The 24,809-nt window shown below is 39.9% G+C and overlaps 1 protein-coding gene across 1 annotated transcript in view; it reads left to right on the top strand.

Moving 5' to 3' along the window:
* Positions 1–24,809, top strand: part of fat2 (FAT atypical cadherin 2) — a 111,899-nt gene that overhangs the window by 6,274 nt on the left and 80,816 nt on the right. The window contains exons 2-6 of the mRNA XM_044206084.1: positions 6,605–9,871; positions 10,622–10,933; positions 19,771–19,829; positions 20,609–20,920; positions 22,396–22,603. Of these exons, the coding sequence (XP_044062019.1) occupies positions 6,619–9,871; positions 10,622–10,933; positions 19,771–19,829; positions 20,609–20,920; positions 22,396–22,603 (4,144 nt within the window). The 5' untranslated portion in view covers positions 6,605–6,618. The remainder of the gene's footprint in view (positions 1–6,604; positions 9,872–10,621; positions 10,934–19,770; positions 19,830–20,608; positions 20,921–22,395; positions 22,604–24,809) is intronic.

Genomic DNA, 24,809 nt, shown 5'->3' with positions numbered 1-24,809 from the left:
GTGTGTTGTAATAAAAAAGTATTATTCATTTATATACTGCTTATAAATGCTCAATTGTGGGGGGTTAACAAAGTTATCAGTTAGGGTGCACTGTAGAGGTGTAGAAAGGTGAACAGGACAAAACTAATGTCTGTAGCTTGGGTTAGTGCAAAGATGTATAATGTCAAAAAATGTTTGACAGATAAGTGAACCTGTATTTTCATTTACGGAAAGGTACGTTGGTCTGTCTGGTTTTTAGCGAGTCCTTTTGAAACGCCTACATCCAAAACAGAACCTCGATGCGATTACTTAGATATTATATTTCAGCTGAATCCCGGCAGCTCCCTCTTCTTTCCTTTCTTTCGGAGAATGGGGGGATTAATCACTTCACAAAAACCAGGAAACAGGTTGATGGGATGAATGCTGTTGGAGACGGAGCAGGAGGAGGACTAATGCAGGATAGTTTTCAGTGAAAAAAAGGAAAACCCTGAAATCTTTTAATTTCTTTATAAGACCACTTTCTGCCATTACCCTTTTACCACAATTTACTGGTAAAGAACCTTGTACAAACATATGGAGATAATTACCTGTATGCCACTGGGCCTGACAGGGCCTGCTGTGTGCTGTTGGCTCTTTCAGATCAAACCACATTCTCTGCCCTCCCATTATAAAACGCGCCAGGTTTTACAAAGCCAGATTGGCAGCTATATGGATCCATGATTCAACTTGTCTGTGTTGCAATAGTCATCACAACGGAAATGAGTTACTACCTTTACACTGAGTGAAGTGCTCCATGTGGTTAAAAATTATTTCAACGAAGGAGTGATGAATAAGTTGACAGTGACTCTAAAATGATAAGGCCAAGAGCAGACACAGCAAGAGCTGCACCCAACCATTACTGCCTTATTGATTTTACAATTACTACTGTCTAATAGATCTGTTAGATTAGCTTTAATTGGTAGATAGTCAAACTTCAACTGATGAGTGTTAATATTTACTTAAAATAAAATGTAGGTGTCAGTAAATCGCAAGTATTTCTTTTTCAATCACATAACCAGTAAAAAAGTTTTAATATATATAAAACCTCTTGAATTACAAAATAGAGCTGCATAAGAGATGATCATTACATGCCACTGAGTCAGATACGATAGTTTAAACTCTTTGCTCAAATACTCCTTTAAGACGGAGTGACCTCCCATCCAAAACACGCCTGTTTTTCTTCGTTAATGAAAAGTTGAAAAGAAAAGAATGAAGTTACAGCGTCTTCATTAATAGAGATGAGGCAGGTGACTCTGTTGCAGCCTCAGATTAATGTATTTTGACAAGAAAACATGCCTGTGGTTTGGGATTTTTGAGGCCAATACTAATATTAATAGTTGAGATATTAGATCTGTTTTTACATACCTCAAACCTCACCCTGATTACCACCTTGTAGCACTGTGAAAGACTTAATGTAAAGACAGCGATTGCGCGAAAGTATTCTCCTATTCAGTAATGAGGCGAGGCAAAATAGAGGTGACCTGAATGTAACTCCAGTTCTCTGAGTGTGTGCATAGCCCACCGTTAGTCTATATCACAAAGTAAATGACAGAATTAAAATTACTGTGGAGGGGAATGTAATTATAGGAAGATTAATAGCAGTGGTGCTGAAAAACAACACTGAACTATAAATCCAAACCTACGCCATAGGTACCTATGGCAGAACTGCCATTAACCTCTCACATCAATTATAAACCCACCTTAACATTGAAGATAAAATAAACCATTCATTATGAATGTCCTGTATACATGAACACATAACACTGTTCTTCCAGCAGAGAATGATGGCTCAGTCAGGTTCACACAGACAGACAGAGGTAGTGGAGATGAGGAATGAAAGAAGCAACAGATACTGTTCTCTGTCTGTACTGGGAGCCATGTGGGTGATGGTGAAATGTGATTCAGGAAGCTGGAGCTGAACATGTGGCTGCAGGTTGCTACCTGAAACACACACTGGGATGGAGGCCTGTGTGATGATGTGGGTGTGATTGAGATGTGGTGTGTATCTGCATGTGTGAGCTGACCTCAGGAGCAGCAGTAATGGCCTGAGGTTTCTGCCCTGCAGCATGGGATGTTTGGATAAAAACATGAACGTTTCCTTTCAGTCTCAATATCAGGTTCAGTCGAGATTACCGGCTCCAGAGAAACTCTGAGTGACTTAAAAAGGCTTTTCCACAAGTAGCAATGATTCACAGCAGCATTACATTTTTCAAAAACCTGTCAGCTGTAGCAGTGACTGACTTCAATCAATACATTTTTGTTCATTCAGATTTTGGATTATTTTAGATACAAATTATAATATACAGCTCAGTTTCCATATGGAGCAAATAAAGTCCAGCACGCAATACAGAGGTGCACTTCCACAATAACTACCTCTGTATTCATTCATTCATTCATTCAACCTTTATTTAAATCTCGGGGAATCATTGAGGGCATGCCCTCATTTTCAATTATGTCGAGAGTACAAAACAGAATAAATACACAAAAAAACAAACAGACAGCAACAGAACACAGTTAAAAACAATTACATTCAAGTGCAGAGTAGTTTGTAATCATGGATTTAAATTGACCTATAGGTACAAATGTGTTGAGTTTTAGTGCGTGTTATAAAATGTTCCAAGTGTGTGTGTAGCACAAAAACCAAAAGCAGTTTTCCCAAATTTAGAGTTTGCACGCGGGACATCAAGCTTCAACCAATCACTAGATCTGTAAAGGACTTTACTACCAGTTTAATAAGGATATATATAATATTAATATAATATTATTGTGGCAAGTTTATAAATAAATAGAAACCCTGTCACGTCTTACTGTTGCCACCCAACCTTTTCATACAAGATGCAAGGATGAGTAGAATAACTGTCACAAGTAATAAATCTTGGGGCGGAGTGATAAACTGAATCTAGCATCTTAAGAGTGGAGGCAGAGGCATGTCTATAGATAACATCACTATAGTCCAAGACAGACAAGAAGATGGCTTCAATTATCCACTTCCTACTGAACATTGGGAAATTAGCTCTGTTTCTGTACAAATATCAAGTTTTTTGTGTGTATGCAGTGTTACGAGATGAGTTTGACTATTAACGAGTGTGATGTGGCAAGTAATGCTGATTTGTGGGATTCATTACATGTCTGACACAGCATTCATTAGATTCAAATGGAATTCATTATTTCTTGGTTTTCAATCAGAGTGTAATCCATCCTCATCTCCCACTTAAATCACCCTCTTCTGGTTGCTCACTAAAGGCTTTAGCCACTGATCTAACTTTATTTCAGCCTCATGAGAAACACCACTTGAGCAAATTTGTGTTTGTGTAAGTATTTCTCCTGTGAGTTATGATGTTGCCAAATAGTGCCAAAAAGAAAAACCCTCAAGTACCACATGTGAAGTGTCCCTGACTTAAAATACCACCCAGCCCCTAGACTAAATTATGCTGAAACTATTTTAATCCAGCCTCGCAGATGTAGAAGATAGAAAAATGACACTGCTAAAAATCTGGCAAGACTACAATATGCCTTAAATCTCTTCCGAAACCAGAATAGTGACCCTGACTGTAGTAATCGGACTGTCTGTCAGCAAGTGCCCTGACTGGAGATAAAACCCCACATACCTGTCACCCTCTACTGAAATCCCCAGCGCCAGTGTACCTGGAGACACAGACCTGAACTTTCAGTACATTTTGTACCTGGGGGAGAACTGTTTTCATAAACCCTTTATAAATTGTGAGATAAGGTATTCATAACTTTGTGGCTCAATATGAAGGCCTCTTTTTCCTTGCCGCTTTGTGTGACATTTATTGTGGCATTCTGCTCCAGAGCAGGTTATGTTGGAGATAACACATCAACACGTATAAAAGCACTGCCTATATAGGCTACTGACCAATCAGTTCTCTTGGAACCATTCATAGAAGATCATGTGGAGCTTGGTGTGCGGAATAAAAAATGATTAAAAAATAAAAGCTTGGTGCGTGGATCGTGAGAGGATCTCTTGGGAGGGCAAGAGTGTTCAGACACCGACAGAACCCTTGTGCTTCATCATCCTACAACAGAGACTAATTAAAGCACTAAAGCCTTGTACTTGTTGTACTTGTACTGTTTTTAGATTTATCTTTTATTTGCGCCCAAGTCTGTTCGGGTTGCAGCTCAAAGAAGGTTAAAGGTTAAAATGATCATTTAAGCAATGAATGGAATACACAAATCTTCTTAACTTCCAATATTTTTTACTTACAATTTTTAGGTTTATTTTAATTCTTAACTATTGAGTTGCATTATAATTTATCCTTGAATTTAAGTCTTCCACTGCTCTATTTTACGTTCACCCATTGTCTTTACATTTTATCCTTGGTGTTTTCTTTATGGTTTTTAATCATCCATTGTGTTTAAGTTTTATTCCTCTTTAATTCCCTATGCCTGCCTGTTTATTCATACGTTACTGTGTATTTTATTGTTGTTTTGTTTGTAAAGCACTTTGTAATGCTGGTCTTGATAAATGCTATACAAATAAACTTTATTATTAATATTAGTATTATTATTATAAATGTAATTATAGTCAGATGTCGTGCCCTAATGATGGGGCAGTGATATTATAAGCCCCTTAATTAATTTATGCATTCACACAGTTTGTGATTTTTTTTGCCAGCTGTCCTTCCTACATTTGGCAGCTGCAGCTGTGTTGCTTTCAGCTTGATTATGTGTTTAACTTCTTTGTATTTCTCTAATTTTTAAGTTTGCTCTTCATTTGTAAAATATGCCGCTCTGCTGTCAGTAGACTTGTCCATGTTTGCGATTGGTCATATGCTGCAAACACCGCCCCTTTTGTGTGAACACACTCATGGCTGGATTGGGAAACCCTGGGTTGACTTACCCAGTTGACAACCAGTGTCATGTGACCACTTATCCTGATTGCGGTTGTTAGGGTTAGTGAAGCCAGAATGAAAAGAGATCCGGGGTATGTTGAATTTGCTTCGTAGTATTGGCCCCAGGACTCTAATGATCTTATGATGGGGTCAAATGGTTTAGATTTTCTGTATTAATTCTATCTAAACAAGCTCATTTTTGCAGAGGAGTGAAAGGGGCAAAAAGCATGATAGAGATCTTTTCATCGCTGATCTCTGGGAACGGCATTTCTGCCCTCCAGATTGTTCTCTGCCGATTGCTTTTAGCTCTGGATGGACTGTCAGAGTGGCAGTGAAGGGCAAAGTGTTCTGCCCTCCAGTTCTCTCTGCTGTCAGTTCTGGGTGTTGTGAAATTCGAGTCGGCGTGATGTGGCTATGCATCAACTGGGCTCATGTTGGCTCATGTATTTCCTTGTTTCTGTTGCACATTTGGGCTCTTGGTTTCCATTAAAGAGCATGGAATCCACATGCAAAGGGTGCACCATGTGTCAAACCTGAAGTAAATCCTTTTTGTAGTCAATTTTTTTCTCCCCCCCATGTGTTACTTATATGCTCTTGTATCCTTCCTAATGGGGTTGATTTTTAAACTGACAAACTGTACCTGCACACAGGTAAGCAGTTAGTAGCCAGGGAATGCTAAATCTTGAGTTAAAATCAAAGTAATAATTCCAGTTGGATCCACTCTGAAGGAAACCGAAAGTGAGACTAAACCAGAAAATGTATTTAAATGCCACTTAGTCTGTGCTTTTATTGGAAAAAAAATAGCATTTGTAGTAGACAGAAAACTAAAAATAGATTTGAAACTTATGGGTGAGTCTTAGATGATTTGAAATGAATACAGGCTCATCCATTCAGAGCTCTATGCATGTTTTGAAAAATTCAGTTTAAAAAGAAAAATTGCCATCAAATTATATACTTAAATGCAACATTCAAGAAATGTTTTATGAGCAATGTCAATGTTTTAAATAATCAAGGCTGCAGTTTTCATCTGACTTTTCAACTTTAGTGTACATTTAGTGATCTAAATTTGTCTCAGCATTTATCTATATGTAACATTTCATGCTGCCATTTTGGCCAGCTCTTTCTCGTAAAAGCGATATTACAATTCCAAAAGATATTGCATTTCCAACAGTGTGGGATCTTGATCCTCTGTTTATTATGAAAGCAGCCATTTGCTGGCTCATGCCTCCAGGGTTGTCTAATGCACATACAGCAATCACCAGCGCAGCCCTGCAGTACACATGCAGCCGTTTACACTTGGATCAGGACTGAGCCACCCACTGTCATCTGCATGATACTGAATCATCAAACTACAAATCTCTCCTCATAGCTCTGTGATGACAAAGGCTTAGAAGTAATAATTTTGATGAGTACATTTTGCTAGTATTTGGCCACCAAAGGAATAATTATGGGAAGGGTTGGAGCTGCCACCTGTCTGAAAAGGCTTGGAGGCAACTTTCTGGTCCTGAAACAATGTATTATTTTACTGTGCCTTCACAACAGGCAAGTTGTGACAGGAGCCAGAGGCCTCCCCACTGCTGTTGTGTCATTGTGTATTCTGTGTCCATTTTGTATTCTTTGTGGAGCTTAGGGAAAATGATTGGTCTATTTACAAAATAGTGTAGGTACTCCTACTCTTGATTTCTAGTATATTACATGACATTTTGACATCTTTTTTTCTTTCCTTTTCACAGGTCTGAGGATCTTCATGGAGGCACTAAAGATGGCAGCTTTTGAAACAACTCTCCTTACTTTAGCAGCAGTTCTCCTGCACATGGCAAGATGTCACGGAAGTATGGGAAAAGGAAAAGACAGCTCGCCGCTGAGGTTCACACACCATCTCTACAACACCACAATCAACGAGAACTCTGGCCCGCGGACGTACATTGAGACGCCAGTGAAGATGGGCATTGAAGTGACAGATCTGTTCTGGGAAATCAAATATAATGTTGTCTCAGGTGATGACGATGGCCTTTTCCAAGCAGAGGCAGTTAAAGTTGGAGATTTCTGCTTCCTCAGGATCAAAACACGCAGCAGTAACTCAGCAGTCCTCAACAGGGAGGTCAGAGACACTTACACTCTCACTGTGGAGGCAACCGAAAACACTTTTGACTTTCATGCGAAGACGAAGGTTTTTGTCCAGGTGCTTGACACCAACGACCTAAAACCTCTTTTCTATCCTGCCTCATACAACGTGGCCATCATGGAGGACACTCCACTTAAGTCAAGTGTGGTCAGAGTTACCGCTACAGATGCCGACATTGGGAGCAACGCTGAGTTTTATTACTCTTTCACCAGCAGAGCTCATCCTTTTGTCGTCGACCCTTTCACAGGCACAGTCAGCCTCGTCAAGAAGCTCAATCACACGCTCACAGACAGATACGACCTTACTGTTTTAGCTGAGGACAGGAAAAAGAAGATGTCTGGTGTTCAGAAATTTGGTAATGTTGCCAGGGTTACAGTAAACATACAAAAGATGTCCATGGGGTCTCCAGTTATCACACCTCCCCCCAAACCCACAATCTCTACAGACGGCAAAATAACTATCAATGTCCAAGTGGAGGCAGGGGTTAAGCCTGTGGAAACCCTTAATATTGTTGGAGGGGATCCCCACAAGTGTTTTGAGATAACCCCCTTAGGTGTGCAGGGCAGTGACTTCCAAGTGATCTCTACAAAGAGGATTATCTGGTCTCAAACTCCTTTTGGGCTGAATCTGTCCCTTCAAGCTAAAGACAGGAGCTTCCCGAGTTTACTCTCTCCAATTATACAAATCCACATTCCGGCCTATCATTACAGCCCGTTGGCATTTTTTGAAGACACCTACATTGTCACACTGAGTGAGTTTTCACCCCCTAAAACTCATGTAGTTAAGGTTTCTGTTACCTCAGTACCTTATAATGTTACCTTTGGTATCAAAAATAATCCAGACAGCACTAAATTCAAGATAAATCCCAAAACAGGAATTATTATAACAACAGAGAAATTTGACTATGAGAGAAAGAATCGATATGAGTTTGATGTAGTGGCCAATCATGGTGAAGCTGAGACTCACATAGTGGTTGAGGTAACAGATGAAAATGACAACAGCCCACAGTTCACCCAAACATCCTATCAGGCCACATTGGATGAAAACACCCCTGTTGGCAGCAGTGTTTTGAAAATAGCAGCCACAGACAAAGATAAAGGCAAAAATGGATTTGTGACTTACGCTATTGCCAACTCAGGCCCCTTACCTTTCACCATAGACTCATTCACAGGTGTCATCTCAACCTCCGAACACTTAGACTATGAGCTGATGAAACGGCGGTACCACTTGAGAGTTTGGGCCTCAGACAGCGGCAGCCCCTTTAGTCAGGTCAGCGAATGCCCCGTGACGATAACCCTGAACAACATCAACGATAATATCCCTCTGTTTGAGAGGGTGGGCTGCAACACCACTGTACCTGTAGATTTACCCGTGGGGCACACAATCGCTGAGCTGTCAGCCATTGATTTAGATGAGCTGCAGCAGCTGAGGTATGTCATCGAGTCAGGAAATGAGCTCCAAGTATTTGATATTGATTCTGTATCAGGAGCCATCACCCTTAAGCAACCGATTCCCCTACGAGCGGGTTCGTTCACTTTGAGAGCTGTTGCCACAGATGGCAAATATCACTCTGAAGCTTCAGTTGTCAGGATAACTGTCACTAACAAAGGTGATGATGCAACGGTCCACTGCCAGGAAACAGGCATTTTCAAACAGCTGACCGATAAACTGATAGAGTCGATCAAACCCATTTTAACCAATCAAGAGGAAGACACATTCTCTGATATTCACATCACCAACCGGCATTCTCCCAAGTTTGACTTGAGCATCCCGAGTTCAATTGACCTCATTGAGGACCATCCACTCAATTCCACCATTGTTCAGTTCAAGGCAACAGACACTGACACTGGATTTAATAGTAAGCTGGTGTACGCCATATCAAGTGGGAATGAAGATGGCTGTTTCTCCATTGACACTTTCTCCGGTGACCTTCAGTTAGTTTGCCCATTAGACAGAGAGAGTAAAGAGTTCTACATTTTGAACATCACTGTTTATGATTTGGGAACACCGCAAACATCTGCATGGAAGTTTGTTGCAGTGAATGTCATGGACGTCAACGACAATCCTCCTATTTTTGATCAGCCCAGATATGTGATACGTGTGCCTGAAAACACAGAGGCGGACTCCATTATTTTTACAGCTCGTGCAATAGATCTTGACGTAGATACGAGCGGTGATATCCAATACTCCCTGCTGACATCTACTGACATGTTCAGAATTGATGAACAGACTGGTGAGGTGACTGTGACGGGTCGTTTGGATCGAGAAACTGCACCCAGGCATGACCTCTGGATCGAAGCCAGAGACCAAGCCAAACTTGGCCCTCAGTTGTTCTCGACGATTGACCTTGTGGTGGTTTTGCAAGACATAAATGACAACCCACCCAAGTTTGTACCAAAAGTTTACAAAATAAAAGTTCCAGAGGATGTACCTGTGGGCACCGTCCTCGTCTGGGTTGAGAGCGTTGACTTGGATCTGGGTAGTGGAGGCCTCGTCACCTACAACCTTAAGAATACAGAGGGCGGGATCTTTCATCTCGACTCCTCCACGGGTGCCTTGACCCTCGAGAGGGAGCTAGACTTTGAGAGGCGGCCAGTTTACAACCTCACGGTCCGTGCTGTCGATCACGGCCTCCCTCGCTCCCTCTCCTCGTCTTGCTTTGTGGAGATTCAGGTTCTGGATGTCAACGAGAACCTCCACAGGCCTGTGTTCTCAAAGTTTGTGTATGAAGCCGGAGTGATGGAGGATGCAGCAGTAGGGACATCAGTGGTCACACTTACAGCTTCAGACAAGGATCTGGGCAGAGATGGAGTTGTCAGATACCACATCCATGAAGGCTCTGGTCTTGGAGTGTTCACCATTGATGAGGAAACAGGTAAAAAAAAAAAAAACACTGTGGTTTTACTTTTTTTGTGATATTGGTGATTGTATTTTTGGTAATAAGGCGAAAATGGGCAAATTATTTTTTCTCTTGATCTACACTAGGGCTCTTAATTAGAGACTTGGGGTGGTTGAGGCTGTTCGTCTATTTTTCCATCAGCATATCCTTTGCAGAGGATACCCTGCTACTTCTCAACATATTGTAGTGCATTCCATTAGCTTGCTGCTGCAGTTAAGGCTCAGATAAAATCAGGGCAAAGAGAGTTCGCTGTCATAATCGAACTGTGCTGAAATATGTCCTTTTCTGTGTTGCTGGTTTTTTAGCGCTCCCTCAGGATATACAAATTTAAACTGCTTCTGAAAGCAACTATGTGCAGAAAAGCCAATCTTCCTTGTTTTTAGACCCCAGGCATACCATAACTACCCTGTGGTATCCAGCTTCTCTTTTTAGTAAGAATTTTAGTAAGTTTTGGCAACACAAATGTGTCATCCATGTTGCTGAGCCTTTGGGCACCAATCCAGACTTTTTAAAATGCAAATAGGCACCTTAAGCTAGATGAAAGTCATAGTGATTAATATTTCCTCCAGGGTGGTTACAGTTATTAAGTATAAAATTTAATATACTGGTAAGTGATTAATTCCTGAGGCACAGCAGCAGGTTTAAAACAAGTAAATACTGGGTGCTGTTCACAAGTGAAAACAGTGAACAGTTAATCTTAATTCTCCACCCTTTTATGTGCCTCAGGTGTGATTCGTACAACAGAGACGTTGGACCGTGAGATGATGCCTCACTACTGGCTTTCTGTCTATGTCACTGATCTGGGGACTGAGCCTCTGATCTCATGGATTCACGTCTTCCTGGAGGTCCTGGACATTAACGATAATGCTCCAGAACTTTCTCAGCCGGTGTATTTCGCATCCGTCCAAGAGAACGTGGACAAGGTCAAGTCTGTGGTCCAGGTGTCGGCCACAGATGTGGATACTTCCTCTGAGGGGAAGCTTTCCTTCCAGATGCTGGAATCTCATCGCACGTACTTCGATGTGGACCCCAAAACAGGTAATTAAGAGTGAATGAGCAGAAACGTTATCTACTATAAAACAATATATTTCCATGGAACATGCAAAACAATTGCCATGATGATGCCACAATGATGCCAGCCTGTTGTCTAACCCCAACCTGTCTTGTTGATAACAGAGCCCCACTGACTTTCTGTCTGTAGAAGTGAACCCACTTTCTGTTATGATCAAAAAATTGAGGCAATAGGCATCACAGTGTCTTTGGTGCTGGGCATCTTCATAGCTAAAGAATGGGAAATAGTCACTGATGGCCTTGAAGTAACAACGTCCTATAAAATGTTTCTCCATCATATGGCATCTTAAGGAAGCGGTGCCCATTTTGGAGAGTTCAAATCTTTACAATGAGAGCTTAAGATCTTTTGATGAGTCAAACAATGCGTGGAAAAGGAGAATATCTACCCACTGTGCCTCTATTTTTAGTGTATTTTGCCTAGGGTGGAGGGTGTGCTGTTTTACTAACATACCTGTAAAGTCAGTGGCACTCCATTCAGATGCTGATGGAGCAACCTGAACCAGTACCAAATCATTATCATCATTCAAAAATAATATGCTATTTTTCTTATGACTGTACCTTTACATCAAATGAAAAATTCGACATAATTTGCGCATAATAATTGTATACTCAATATCCTGAAATTCAATGGAAACTGAACTGAAATGTAAACTTTCCAACATGTATGCAGGTGGGGTTAACAGGTTAAAATGCCTTAAAAATCATATTTTTCAATGTAAAATAATAATAATTCATTTCTTTTTTTAATTCTCAACATGATCCAACAGAAATAGTACATATGGCCATTTTCTACCTTTGCCCGATGCCCGTTCCCTCCTTATCTAACTCTTACCCCCAGCCTGCTAACCAGTTGAATACATTAATATTATATAATGTGATTAAAAAAGAATACACTGCAAAAAAAATATTTGGACATTGCATGATGATCATCAGGTAACTTTTCCATTTCTGGAGAGATGCAGTATAATAACATAATTTAGATCACGTTTTGAAAATAAATCCTCTAAGCAGCTTCATCCTCCAGCTTTGTAACAGTAAGTGTAGAACGTACGGGCAGGCAGATATACAGTAACTCTGGGATATAGGATGTAATTGGATCAGCCTGCACAGTGTCATCCTCTCATTTCACAAGCAATTTGGACAGAAATGTAGGCTTCTCGCTGCCTTGTGATTGATTTACATTTTGATTCAAACTCCCCTTGTGAATATAAGACAGCTGGAGGACCTCTGTGCTTTCTCTTTCACAAATTGTTTCGACATATCTGTATATGTCACCATGTACCCATGACAGATTTACATTTTGATTCAGGGGTATTACTGCAGCTATAAAACCTAACAGCGAGTTATTTCCCACAAGGGGGTGGGGGGTTGAAAAATAGTTGATATCTCCTAAGACTGTTGCAAGTCTGAGCAGACCAGCGTGTGTCACATAGAGGGCAGAGCTGCAAAAGAAACTTCATAATGAGAAACTCCTTCAGAGGTCACTCACAAACTCACTCATCTATGGTTTGAATGGATGTGCACTTGTGGAGAAAAACTAAAATAGCAGGGGGGGAAAAGGCCTGCAAACCCCCTCAGGTATGTGAGTTTCATGTTTGACAGTTGCAACTGACTCACCTGGTGCAGACTTTGATGTTCAGGCAAATTAGCGCAGCTTTAGCTCTTGTGCTACAAGCCGCTACAAGCCCTGTCCTCATCGTATAATCTCCAGGTAGTTCTGGTGTTTGTCCACACCCTAAGGCCAGTATACCAAAGGATTACAGACAGAGAGAGCGAGTTTTGTTAATACAGAGACGTCACACAAAGGCAGGGAGGTAAGAAGGTGTTGAAACAGCGGAAGAGTGTCACATTAAAACAAGCTTTTTTGTGCAAAAGCAGGTATATTTGATATTCATTTATTCATGCATACAAGCACAGGATGAAATGTGTTTGGTTGAAAAAGGTAATTGTGTCTACTGTGTGTACTTTTTACACATTACATTACACATTTACATTTTTCTGATTTCATGTCCCCGCTGTAGACTGAGGTGTTTTTAAATGTGGCTGACCTAAATTCATGCAGAAAAGCTACTGAACTTTATTATCTATTCTCATATTGGATCTCTATTAGCTTCCAAGTTAGTCTTCCATGGGAATAAAAATATTCATTACATAATATACATAACTAAATTTCAGAAAAGAAAGTGTTCTTCCAACTTTGAGGCAACTGTTTCAACATGACAATACCCTCGTGGACAAAGCCAGGTCCATAAAGAAATCATTTTCTCAGTTTGGTTTGGAAGAACTTGATGGCTTGCACAGAGCTTTGACCTCAACCCCATCCATCACCTTTAGGATGAACTGGAACGAGCCAGACCATATCGCCCAACATCAGTGTTGAACCTCACTAATGCTCTTGTGGCTGAATGGGACTAAATCCCTGCAGTCAGGTTCAACATCTGGTGGAAAGTCTGAAACCAGAAGGTTAGAGGCTGTTATAACTGCACATTATTGCCCATGGCTTTGGAATTAGATGTTCTGCAATCACGTGAGTGTAATGTTAAGTGTCCAGATGCTTTAGGCCATGTAGTTTCAATCACAGGGGAATGTTGACATTCACACAGATAATCTGACCTTTCACTTGAAGGCAGCAATGCACCAACCATAGTAACTTTCATGAAAAATCATCAGACAGCAAAGAATACAAGAAAAATCTGTTATCAGCGTTCATTGATCAAATAAATCTGTGTAAATAAGGGAGACTGTGTTACCTTGAATGACAGTAACGTGCTGCTGATACCTGATCTTTGGAACATGATCCTCCTTGTCTTATTTTCACAAATGAACCCACTATTACTAATATACAGGGTGGCTGGTGTAGAAACCTCTCATGCCTCGACAGGATGAAAATGACTCATGGCTGTATGCAGGTTTATGACTAAACCTTTTTGCGTGTATATACTTTATACTGCAGAATTGTCCCTCTGATTCAACCTCAAAAAATTACCTGATAAAGTTTTAACAGGGAAGGATGTGTTCTGAGCGACGGTAAAACACAAACAAAATCCAGGCCAATCTATTTTTGTTGAGCTGTTATTGCTTTGAACAAGTTGTCTGACTTCGACAACAGGTTTGTACAGGGAAAGAAGGTGTGCCAAATTACCAAAATTACTAAAAATCAGCGTCTCTCTTTTTATCTATGTTCACTATAAGTTTCATTATGTGTTTCACAAAAGAAGTTTGTGACAAGGCCAGGCAAGTCAGGAATTTGCCCAATTCATTAGCATTTTTTAACAGCAAATTCCTCAAATTATTGTAGAGCCTCTAAGATCCTGTCATATTTTGAAGCATTCTGTTGTCTTGCTTTAACTTCTCTTTTTTTACACAAGCCACAAACTGAGAAATGGTTATCATTTAAAGGATAAGTCTGGTGATATTCTATATTTTTATTATTGCCAACACATCCACTGAAAAGACCCAAACCAATAATAAATTGATCCTACTAACAAGTATTGTGTGTATCCAAAGCCTGACGGTGTAGTCCCTCATTCATCCAGGAGTGTTCTATCGTAGAAAAGGTTTCAGTCGTAGTCATCTGGACACTGTTTTCACAATCACTTCCCATCCGGAAGTCATTCTCAATATTGAGAACAATGAAACTATATAATCATGATCCGTTTTTAAAGATTTACATCTTTAGTAGGAACCAGTGGGCTTGGGGCCACAGAAGTCAGAAAGTGCTGAGAGAACACAGTTACATTTCATCTTTTCAAGGGATTGTTGACAATACCAAAAAAAACATTTCACTCCTTTTCCTCCAGGCTGTTTTTCCTTCTGCTCATCAGTGAAGTGAAGTCAAACAGTTTGGGATAATGGTTTTCACTTCTTTTGAAACATTTTCAACTCAAACTCGCATGTTTCACCTTAATTTACCTTAATTTCCACCACGTAGAGCAAATCTGTTTGTTCCACTCTGTTTGCGTCTTGCCACTGAGTTCTTAAACATTTGCACAGCCTTTAAGTTTCACATTTCGTATCTGGACGCACCATGAGAAAGTTTGTTCACCCAGAATGGTTGCAATGATCAGATATCATTGCTAGTAAGACAGGCAAACGAGGCAGAGAGTTTTTCCATCTCAGAATCTCAGATTAGATAGCGATCCGATAACGAGGGGCACTTCGTGGGGTGCCAGGGGTGCCAGCTTGGTGGATTTGCTCTTACAACTAGTGATGAATTGGGCAGTTTGCTCCTCTTTCCAGGCGCTTGTTTATGCATATGACTTAATTTGCATACATTTGTTATTTACAAGGTAATTTTGTATTCTTAGTTCAAGAAAGAAATTCTCCTTCTAAACCAACCTGAGTGAATTTTGACTCCTGCTTTGCACTCTTGATATGTTTGACTGACTCTCTTACTTTTTCTGTGAGCCCCTTCCTGTGATATTGCTGAAATGTTGCTCAGAAATGTTGCATAATTTAAGACTTCTCCCTTGAAAACATGATTTTGATAGGGCTCACTGAGTAAAATAAAGACTACATTTAAAAAAACAAAGACTGGCAGTGAATCTAGAGAAAGCTGAGGAAACAAACAAAACGGGCCCTGACATGCCAGACAACACTGTTTATCTTGATGTGATTTTGACAGCAGTCCAGCACGGCTGAGTGAAAACAGGCGACGAGGGAGACACAAGGCCTTACCCCTGATTCCCATGTCTGCACTAATCACAAAAACACACTTTCTAATGTGCCCCACCTGTCCTAATGATGTCCTCCCAGCAGGGCTGTTTGCACTGTCGTAAAAGCCTGAACAACCCTCGGCAGGGTCTTTCACTTCACTTAGGTCCCCCAGCTGTGTCTAGAGAGGACAGCTCCCACAACTCCTCATAGCTGCCTCCTTCACTGGGTCCTAACAAATAAACACTCAGATTTTCTACCTAAATTACACAAATCTTAAGTGACTCCAGTGGAGAACGTAAAACACTATGCATGCAGTCATGGTAGTGATTTCTTCCTTTAGTGGTTTATTCAGAAATATTCTATCCAGCAGCAGAACTGTTTTAAGTTTTTCTTTTAGGCTTTGATTGATTGATTACTGAAACTGATATTACTACTCAGACCACAAAATGTGTAACACAAACAAGCTCAAGGAGTGTGCAGCTATAATTATGTTTCCGCATCCACATAGCCACCAGGGTTTATGTTGCGTAAATTTTGTCATCTGCCCATGTCCACAAGGGTCCGCACACGCTATCTGCATGTGTATGAACGAGTCAGCCTTGCAGACCACATGCATGCCCATTGTCCGCATTTGTGTCCATTTTGTAGTCTATCAGGCCCTAAATCTGTAGGTTTCCTGCCCTTCCATGCAGGTGAGCATGGGAACAAAAGGCATAGAAATATATTATTAAAACTATTTATTTGATTACTGATGCATTAATGCGTATGCAGCATTTTTACGTTGTAGATGGTTGAAGTTGTTTTTAATTCTAAATTTTCTTTGTCTCCTTATGAACAGGTAATTGAACAACATTAAGATTTTAGAAGCTGATCATATGTTTTATATATTAAATTTTAATCTACAAAGTTACAAGAAACTAACTATGAATGCAGTGTAGTACAGAGGATACTATTTCACTCTAAAATGTAGTGAAGTAGATGTATAAAGTCGCATAAACAGGAAATACTTAAATACAATTTTGATGTACTTGTGCATTACTTAAGTACAGTACTTGAGTGAATTTACCTTTTCCATTGCTGTTTCTTTGCACTATTAGCAGGAAGCTAATATATACATGCTATACTACAAAAAAAACACAAGAATGACACGTTGTCCACTGCGTCAAAAAAGCCAAATTGAGAAAGAGAGTAGAGCTTCAGGGACAATGTGGTTTACAGACAGTTGTCGAATAAGTAGTAAATACATCAACAACAATTAGCAAAAAAATACATGTGGCTTGGGGGTCAGCGCTTACCACCTCTGCTTATTCATTTCTTCTTGGTCGATCGGTCGTTTTGTTTTGTTTTTTACTATTTGCTCATATCTGCTCCGGCTGTTGCTCAGAAATTTTTCCAAACTTTCCTTATTCTCCTTTTGCCTCTTTGAACACTCAACACCTCTTTCACTGCTGACACAGAGGTGATCTGTGTATTTAAGCAGTGAGAATGAACAGCGGAAGAAAGAATTTTGTATTGGACTTCTGCCCATTTTCACACCTGTGCACACCTGGCCTTCAGCCTGAACTCAACCTGCTGAAACAGTGACACATGTAGCACTGTTATAGTTAAACATGGATAAGTTGAAACTCAAAGAGCCATGTTGCCGTCTGTCAGCGGCTGACTTTTTTATGTTCCTGTTTCTGTCGACACAGATTTATTTCCCCTGAAATTTCATTTCTTCAACTTCTTCCCAAACCTCTTCCCAAATATTCTCAGTTCTTAATACACCCTCACCAACACAAATTTGGGAAAGTTACAGAAATCCACCAACACAGCCCCCCAATTCTGATGTCAGAAAGGTGTGGGGGAAGGTGGTATCCAAAGCTATTCACCCATCAGACAAGAACTTCTGACGAAGCATACCAACAGCTTAAGGTCCTCTGTATGCTTCCAATGAAGTGCTTGTCAGCACCTATTAACTATTATTTTCAAGCATATTCCGACCTTAAATGCATCTTACCCAGATGTCAATACAGTCTCAGCCTCTAGAAATCCTGGAACCCTTTTAATACCACCTTCATACACAAACTTTGTGTACCGGTGTATCACTATATTCAACCTCAGACAATTAATCAACCAAACTTTATTTGTATAGAACCGTTCATAGAGGTGCAATTCAAAGTGCTATACAAATGATCAACAAGCTGATAATTAAACAGTACAAATATAAACAGTAAAACAATTGTAGACGCACACGAAAAATAGAAATGATTAAGGTGAAACAATAAACCAATAAAATAGATGAAATACAATAAAATATAAAATACATTCAAGTCAATGAAAAAAACGCAATGTTAATAGAAAGATTTACTGTATGTTATGCTGATGATCTGACCTCATACAATTTATCAAACTTTTAAAAATGTTTTTGTCTCTTTATGAAAAGTTAAATTTAACTTCAATCATCTTTATGATAAATTAAAGTGGATTTCATGTCTGAGGGGGCTAGAGGTTGTACAGATGTCTGCTATAAGGTCACTCTAGTAACTCCGTTGTGAAGCTGTTGTTACTATAGAACTCGATGTTCATCCTTTCAAAAGCTGCAAAAGTTGAGAAGCGAATGAAGAGAATCCTTCTGTCTGCCTTTTATTGAAGACCAAAACATATTTGTCTGATATTAGTTCAATAAATACCAATGACTAACAGCACATTCCCCATAAAAAAGACCATAAAAACAATGTATTCGAATGCTAATTCCCCAACCAAATAAGAGCGCAATGACAGATTTGTCAACTAATCTACTAGAAGTCCCTCAGTTTAAATTTGGTGTGCAAAACAAGTGTAGAACACACAAAGCAAAAAAGCATAATGAGAACATTTACATAATAATTGTGTATAAACATAAGGTAAGGGTTGGTTTTTTTTTATATTTTATAAAAAAGTGTCCCAGTGGACTGCTGAGTGCCCCTGGCAGGTTATAGGATTGAAGTGAGCAGAAAGTTCAGCATTCAGCTTCAGAAACACAGAGAGACTCCCAGCAAACAACTTTGTCTGAATAATCTGTTGAGCCACAAACTTTATATCTTGTATCAGAAACAAACACACCGCCATCGTTGAGCCTGTGTTTTGTGTCTTGTATCGCTGGTTCCAGTCAGCCTGTATCGAATGGTCCACTTCTTCAGCTGATTTAGCTTGTTGAATGGACGGCGGAGACAGTCACTGAGAGAGAGAGCGCTCTGATTGCCTGTTCAGCATGGTGAATCAGCGATTTAACGTATTCAAAATAATCGAGCCTGATTTTTATCCACAGACTTATCTTCTCCCATTCACAAGGAAGCGTCACAGGATGACAAAGCAAAGCAAAACTTTACAATGCCGGTGTTGTTTTCTATTTAGCATATAATGATCATAACCTTTTCAACAGTTTCACAGGGGTGTCAAAAATGATAGTTCAGTTTGTTTTGACTTTCTGCAATGTGTATTTGGTGGTATTAAATTAAAGTTCATTCTAGACCTTGGAAATATTAGTGTGACAAAGCATAATCTTAATTCAAGGTCCATTTACTAGCTTATTCCGGAGATTTCAACCACATCTCAAAGCTAATTAACAAACTTTTTTGCCAAACAAATGCTTTTATTATCAACATTATTATATTTCTTTATTTTATTGTTATTATTTATTTTTAATTTGAGTAAAAATATCCTGATAAGATTCAAAATCTGGATAAAATCATGTGCCAAGTTTTAGTGTTTGGCAGCGGAAAACTGGTGTTACTCCACTGAAGGGAATCATGAAAACACTGACATACACACTCATACTGTACATACCCGAGAGGACGAGAGGAGGTACACATACACAAACACACACAGATATACTAGCAGCAGCAACAACAACAGCAGAAACAACATCCGTAAACCAAATGTGTTTTCTTAGGTGTGATCAGCTCTGTTACTGCTCTGGGTGACACACACACACACACACACACACACACACACACACACACACAAAAACATAAACACACCTACAATAACAGAAGCAGTAACACTCCTAACTGTCTGTGTTTGTTTGTTTATGTGTAATTAGCACTCTCACTTCCCGGGACTCACACGCACTAACAGCATTGATTCCTTGTGTGTGTGTGTGTGTGTGTGTCTGCGCGTGCATGCAGGTGTTATCAGCACTCTCTCAGCCTTGGATCGGGAGGATAAACCAGAACATATTATCGAGGTGAGACTGAAACAACTGTTTTTTTTATTTCCTTTCGGATTGATGCTGAAACAGGAAAAAACAAATCCTACTGTTTTTATAGTGCATCTAAGGTTCAGAGTATCAATAAATCCATAACAATATATTTTCTTTAGGCTGTTAAAGGCAAACTCATATCTGTTTTTACACACTGCTTTTTTATATGCTTACAGGCACTTGAAAAATGTTGGTGTTTCAGTGGGGTTTAATAATAGGATCGGGGTCAGAGTAAAGGTGTCTTTTTACAGAAGCCCTTTTACTCTAATTTAAGCAGTCATACAGGGGAAAAATCTGCTAGTGGAAGCAGAGGAACACGGGACAGTTTCTATACTCACAGCAGCAGAAGATAGACCAGAATGCACTGCAGCTACAAGAAAAGTTGTGTGCAACGTTTTCTCAATTGGAATAACTGTTGCTCTTTTATTCTTACGATGATCCCAAAATTATTTGGCCTCGAAATGAAATCTGAAATTTCTCTTTTAGGCATGTTTCAGAATAAATATGTCAATTTAAATCCAAGTGAAAATGACATAAATCTATCATCTAATAACAGCATGTGGGATTAGCTTAAGTTAATGTGGCAGGTTAAGGGAAAGTCTGAAAGAGTCTCCGAAAAAGTTGATTACAGTTCTTTCATCACAAAATACAGTTGAATTAACAGTGAAAGATCAGAGGTGTTTTTTTATTGCATATAATTTCATCTAGCTTTACAAGTAATATAATTATTATGATATTAACCTTTCTTTCTTCTTAATTCTCAGGTAATCGTTTCCGATAATGAATCTTCGTCTTTGCGCTCCACCGCCACCGTCGTGATCCGAGTTCTAGATGCCAACGACAACCGACCAAAGTTTACCGACAAACTTTTCCACGTCAAGCTGCCTGAACAGCGTCACCAGGCAGGTAAACAGGAAGTCTGCAGGATGGTCGCCCATGATGATGATGAAGGCTCAAACGCCGTGGTGACCTACAAGCTCCAAGACAACAAGGACAAGCGTTTTGAGATCGACTCAGTGACGGGTGTGGTGACATCGCATGGTGATTTCTGGCCTGGAAACTACAGCATTCTCACGGTAAGTGTCCAGAACTCCGTTTAGGGTTGACACTGATCTGCCCACATGGAGTTGTGTGGCTCCAAAACAAAAATGTGCCTCTTGTCTTTCAGACAAGAGTGATAATTAGTTTGTATTTCAACAGGCTTCAGGTAAATACTTTCTCTAAAGAGTTGTGCTTCATTTGCGTGTGTCTGTAGAAGGTGTGGTAACTTTGAAGTCTTGACCGAGCCCACCAACTCTGCTAAAGAGGCTAAATTACCCGTGCTTAATTCCCTGAAAGGCACTTCACTAACACCTGCTCTGAAACCAATGAATGTTCTCAGTCCTTGTCATCACTCTGCATTGTGGAAGCCATAGAACAGGGCTATTCAATTACAAATTCAATTGGGCCAGATTTTAAAACCAGGAAATGTAGATGGGCCAAACATTTTCAGCAGCCTATTTATAACCTTTTTCCTGTTAATGACAAATTTTAAACACATGCAAATTAATGTAATAAAAAAATAGCAGGCGAGATGGCGATAAAATAAACAGATACTTGCTCGTCCGGGCAGGATTAAACTGATGGTTTTCATTGTCAAATTTGCATTTCAGGGTTGACAGAGACATTTTCAGTAGAGCACTTCCCTAGTTGTGACTGTGATAGCCAGATGTTTTGAAAAGCTACTAAGCGTGGTCGGAACTCACATGAGAAAACATTGATTTGTGAAAGTTATGATGTGGTGTCGCTACATCCGTAGACATCCTGCCCAATCAGTACTGCGCATGTGGAACTCTCAACAAAGATGAGAAGGAAGCGAGATGGCTCACTTGTTAGCTACTTCCATACATTATATATGTACTATACTTATTTTGTCATATATCAGATTTTTGTATGCTGGGCGACTTGGAGGTTGCTTCTGGGCCGGATGTGGCCCGCTGGGCTTTAAAAATTCATAACCACATAAATCTGTGTGGAAATTTTATTTCACAAATACCATTTGCAGCACTAACAGTCTCAATTTACTTTGAGGCACTCTGTGTTGGGTTTTCTCCCCAGATTTTCGCTTTATTTTTCTGTTACCAGAACCAGCAGCAGAAAACAACATTTCTGAAGGTGTATAGTAACATAAAATCTACCTAAAAACAGTTTAAACTGATCATCTTCTTTTAAAACACCTACATTTTTGGGTGGAAATCTGTAAAAATAAATGTTGTTGTTTTTTTTAAATGGATTAAAATCATGCGTGGTTATGCGGCCATCTAATGTTAGACATTTTCACTCAGCTAACCTCTCTAACCTCGCTCCAGCTTGTGATTTGTGATGACATCACACAGGCATCAAATTAATTGAAATTTGATCTTGTGGGAACCCATCCCGACAAGCATTTTTTTTTTTTTTTTTTTTATCTGTGAGATAGGTAGGTTGTTCTATCTCCAGTATTGTCTTACAGTAGTTCTATTTTTAGTAAAACCCTCATTAAAATGTTAATTTAATTTCTGTCAATTTCCAGATTAAAGCTACAGACCAGGGCAGCCCGTCACGCTCGTCCACAGCGAGACTCGACATCGAGTGGATCATCCACCCACCGCCCTCTGTCGAGCCAATCACCTTTGACGAGCCCCACTTCACCTTTGCCGTCATGGAAACGGAACCTGTCACTCACATGGTGGGCATCATCATGACGGAGACGCATCGGCTGAGGTGGTTCGATATCATAGGTGAGGGGAAATGAGCTAACACGTGCACGCAGACACACACACACACACTCTGTTGTTGAGCTGAATATTGATCGGAAGCTGTTTGCTGTGCAGGTGAGGTGAGGAAAACAAAATCAACTTCAAGCTCTGATTAAAAACAAGCGTCACACAAATGAGGGTAATGATCTCTAAAAGAAGACAAAGAATGGATGGAAAGAAACTATTAATATTTATTTCCACAATATGCTCAATTTGACAAGAAAGGACAGAAAACAAAATACAAAAGGCGCCTGAAATCAGAGCTCAGTGATCACTGTGTAATGACTTCTCATAGATCACGGAGTGTCTCTCCGTCTCTGCTTCTGTGTGATGTTAAACTCCTGCAGCTGAGGCAAAAAGCACAACATATTAGGAAATGATGACTGACGTTCACCATATTGCCACTTATACCAAAGTGCTGACTTGTCGAGCGCCAGCTCAGACATCATCCATCCATATGAGCCGCCATATAAACAGGAGACAAGTTATTTTCTAAAGGTCGGCAAAGTCCTGCAACAGTGAATGATACTGGAGCGGAGCAGGGCGGGGTTAAAGGAAGAATTCATTCTCTAATATGTTTACTGTTACATTTCATCAATCTGTGAATTTCAGTGTTTCCAAGACTTGTTTTGAAGTGCTGTGAAAACACAATTTTCTTAAATCAGCCTCTTAAACTTCCCAGAGTAGTTCAGCTTGTCTGAACTAGTGTGGCTTTCAGCTGTTGGATTTAAACTGTATGTAGAGGTGGAGAAAGTGATAAAGACTGCAACAGTATGGGGAGCAGTTGTGGTTGCTTGGTGTATTTGTTTTGCTCCTGTTGTTATAGAAGCTGGTCTCCATGCATGTTTTCCAGTGGATTTTCCATGAAAGATCTCACTCTGATCCTGAGGGACTTGGTGTTGATGTTTTATGTCGACTGAACATTTTCTGATGCCAAACTCCACTAGCAGTGCAGGAAATATCTGGGTGTGACATACAATACGTCAATGTACTAAAAGCACTCAGGAGTGAAAAGTAGATTATCAGAAGTCATTTTTATTTTTATTCAACATAGCATAGATTCACCAACATAACAGGTCTCATGGTTATGTTTGGACCATCTCATTTTCTGTTTATAAGTGTGTTTTTGTGTTTGTTGCCTCCCTGTGCTGCCTGGCAGAATCAGGTCAGGGCTAAAAAAGACCATCGCTCCAGCCTGTGTACAGTCAGCTGGCTAGCCATTTAACTATGGAAGATTATCATTTTGCCTGATTGTTAGAAACAACATGAGAGACTTTGAGGCTAAAAAGAGGAAAGAGACAAAACACCCTGGTGGTCTGGTAGTTAAAACACTTTTCTCTCACCCAGCATTTGTGGTTGTTTTCTAGGCAACGCTCACATCCTGTTAGTGAATCTGAAAAACATAACAAAGACATTAAAGAACAAACATGGTGACCAATTATGGCAGAAAATAAGAGTGGATTTGGTGTAGAAAGCTCTGAAGATGTACAAAGAGCTTTGAAGTTATGGTGAAGCTGCATGTTTTCTGTTTGAAAGGTAACTGAGGTGATCATTCAGTCCATAGAAAAGACTCTTTGCGCCCATTGAAAAGAAAATCACAGACAGGACAGGCCTTTGACATGCCTTAGAGGGGGAATGTAACGCTTAGCAGAAGTGGGGTGTGACCGTTGGCTTTGACTGACCTCGTTCACCTTGGATACCCTCACTTTCAACTAATACAGTGTACATGTACTTCATGTGCATACATGAACACACAGAGACAAAACTACGGACAGTAACCAGTCAAAAAAATTATACTTACATATATACTTACATGTTCAGTTTATAAATATGTATAATACTTAATAACCAGTGAATTCCTTGACATTTGCTTGGCGGCCATGCAGGTTCCTCTGTGGTATGCGAGAGGAGAATGATTAAAACTGAAAATCCTTGCAGTATTAGCAGACATCTTTGATTTTAGATGGATTTTTAGAGGATAGATAATTCATTTAGAAAGACTACTGTATGACTGTCTTTGAAAGGGATAATTCTGCAGTGTTGTGAAACAGATAGTATCTATTGTTTGGACTCAGCACCTGGACAGAAAAGATGTGCGTATGTTTTACACATTGATTGCTCTCCACCACAGAAGTGCTCCTAGTGTAATGGATGAATAGCGAGAGAAAGGGGGAGGAGGAGAGGAAGA

The sequence above is a fragment of the Siniperca chuatsi genome, linkage group LG8 (assembly GCF_020085105.1).
Source record: "Siniperca chuatsi isolate FFG_IHB_CAS linkage group LG8, ASM2008510v1, whole genome shotgun sequence".
NCBI lineage: Eukaryota > Metazoa > Chordata > Actinopteri > Centrarchiformes > Sinipercidae > Siniperca > Siniperca chuatsi.
The sequence above is the reverse complement of the archived record's forward strand: the minus strand, read 5'-3'. Positions and strand labels throughout refer to the sequence as shown.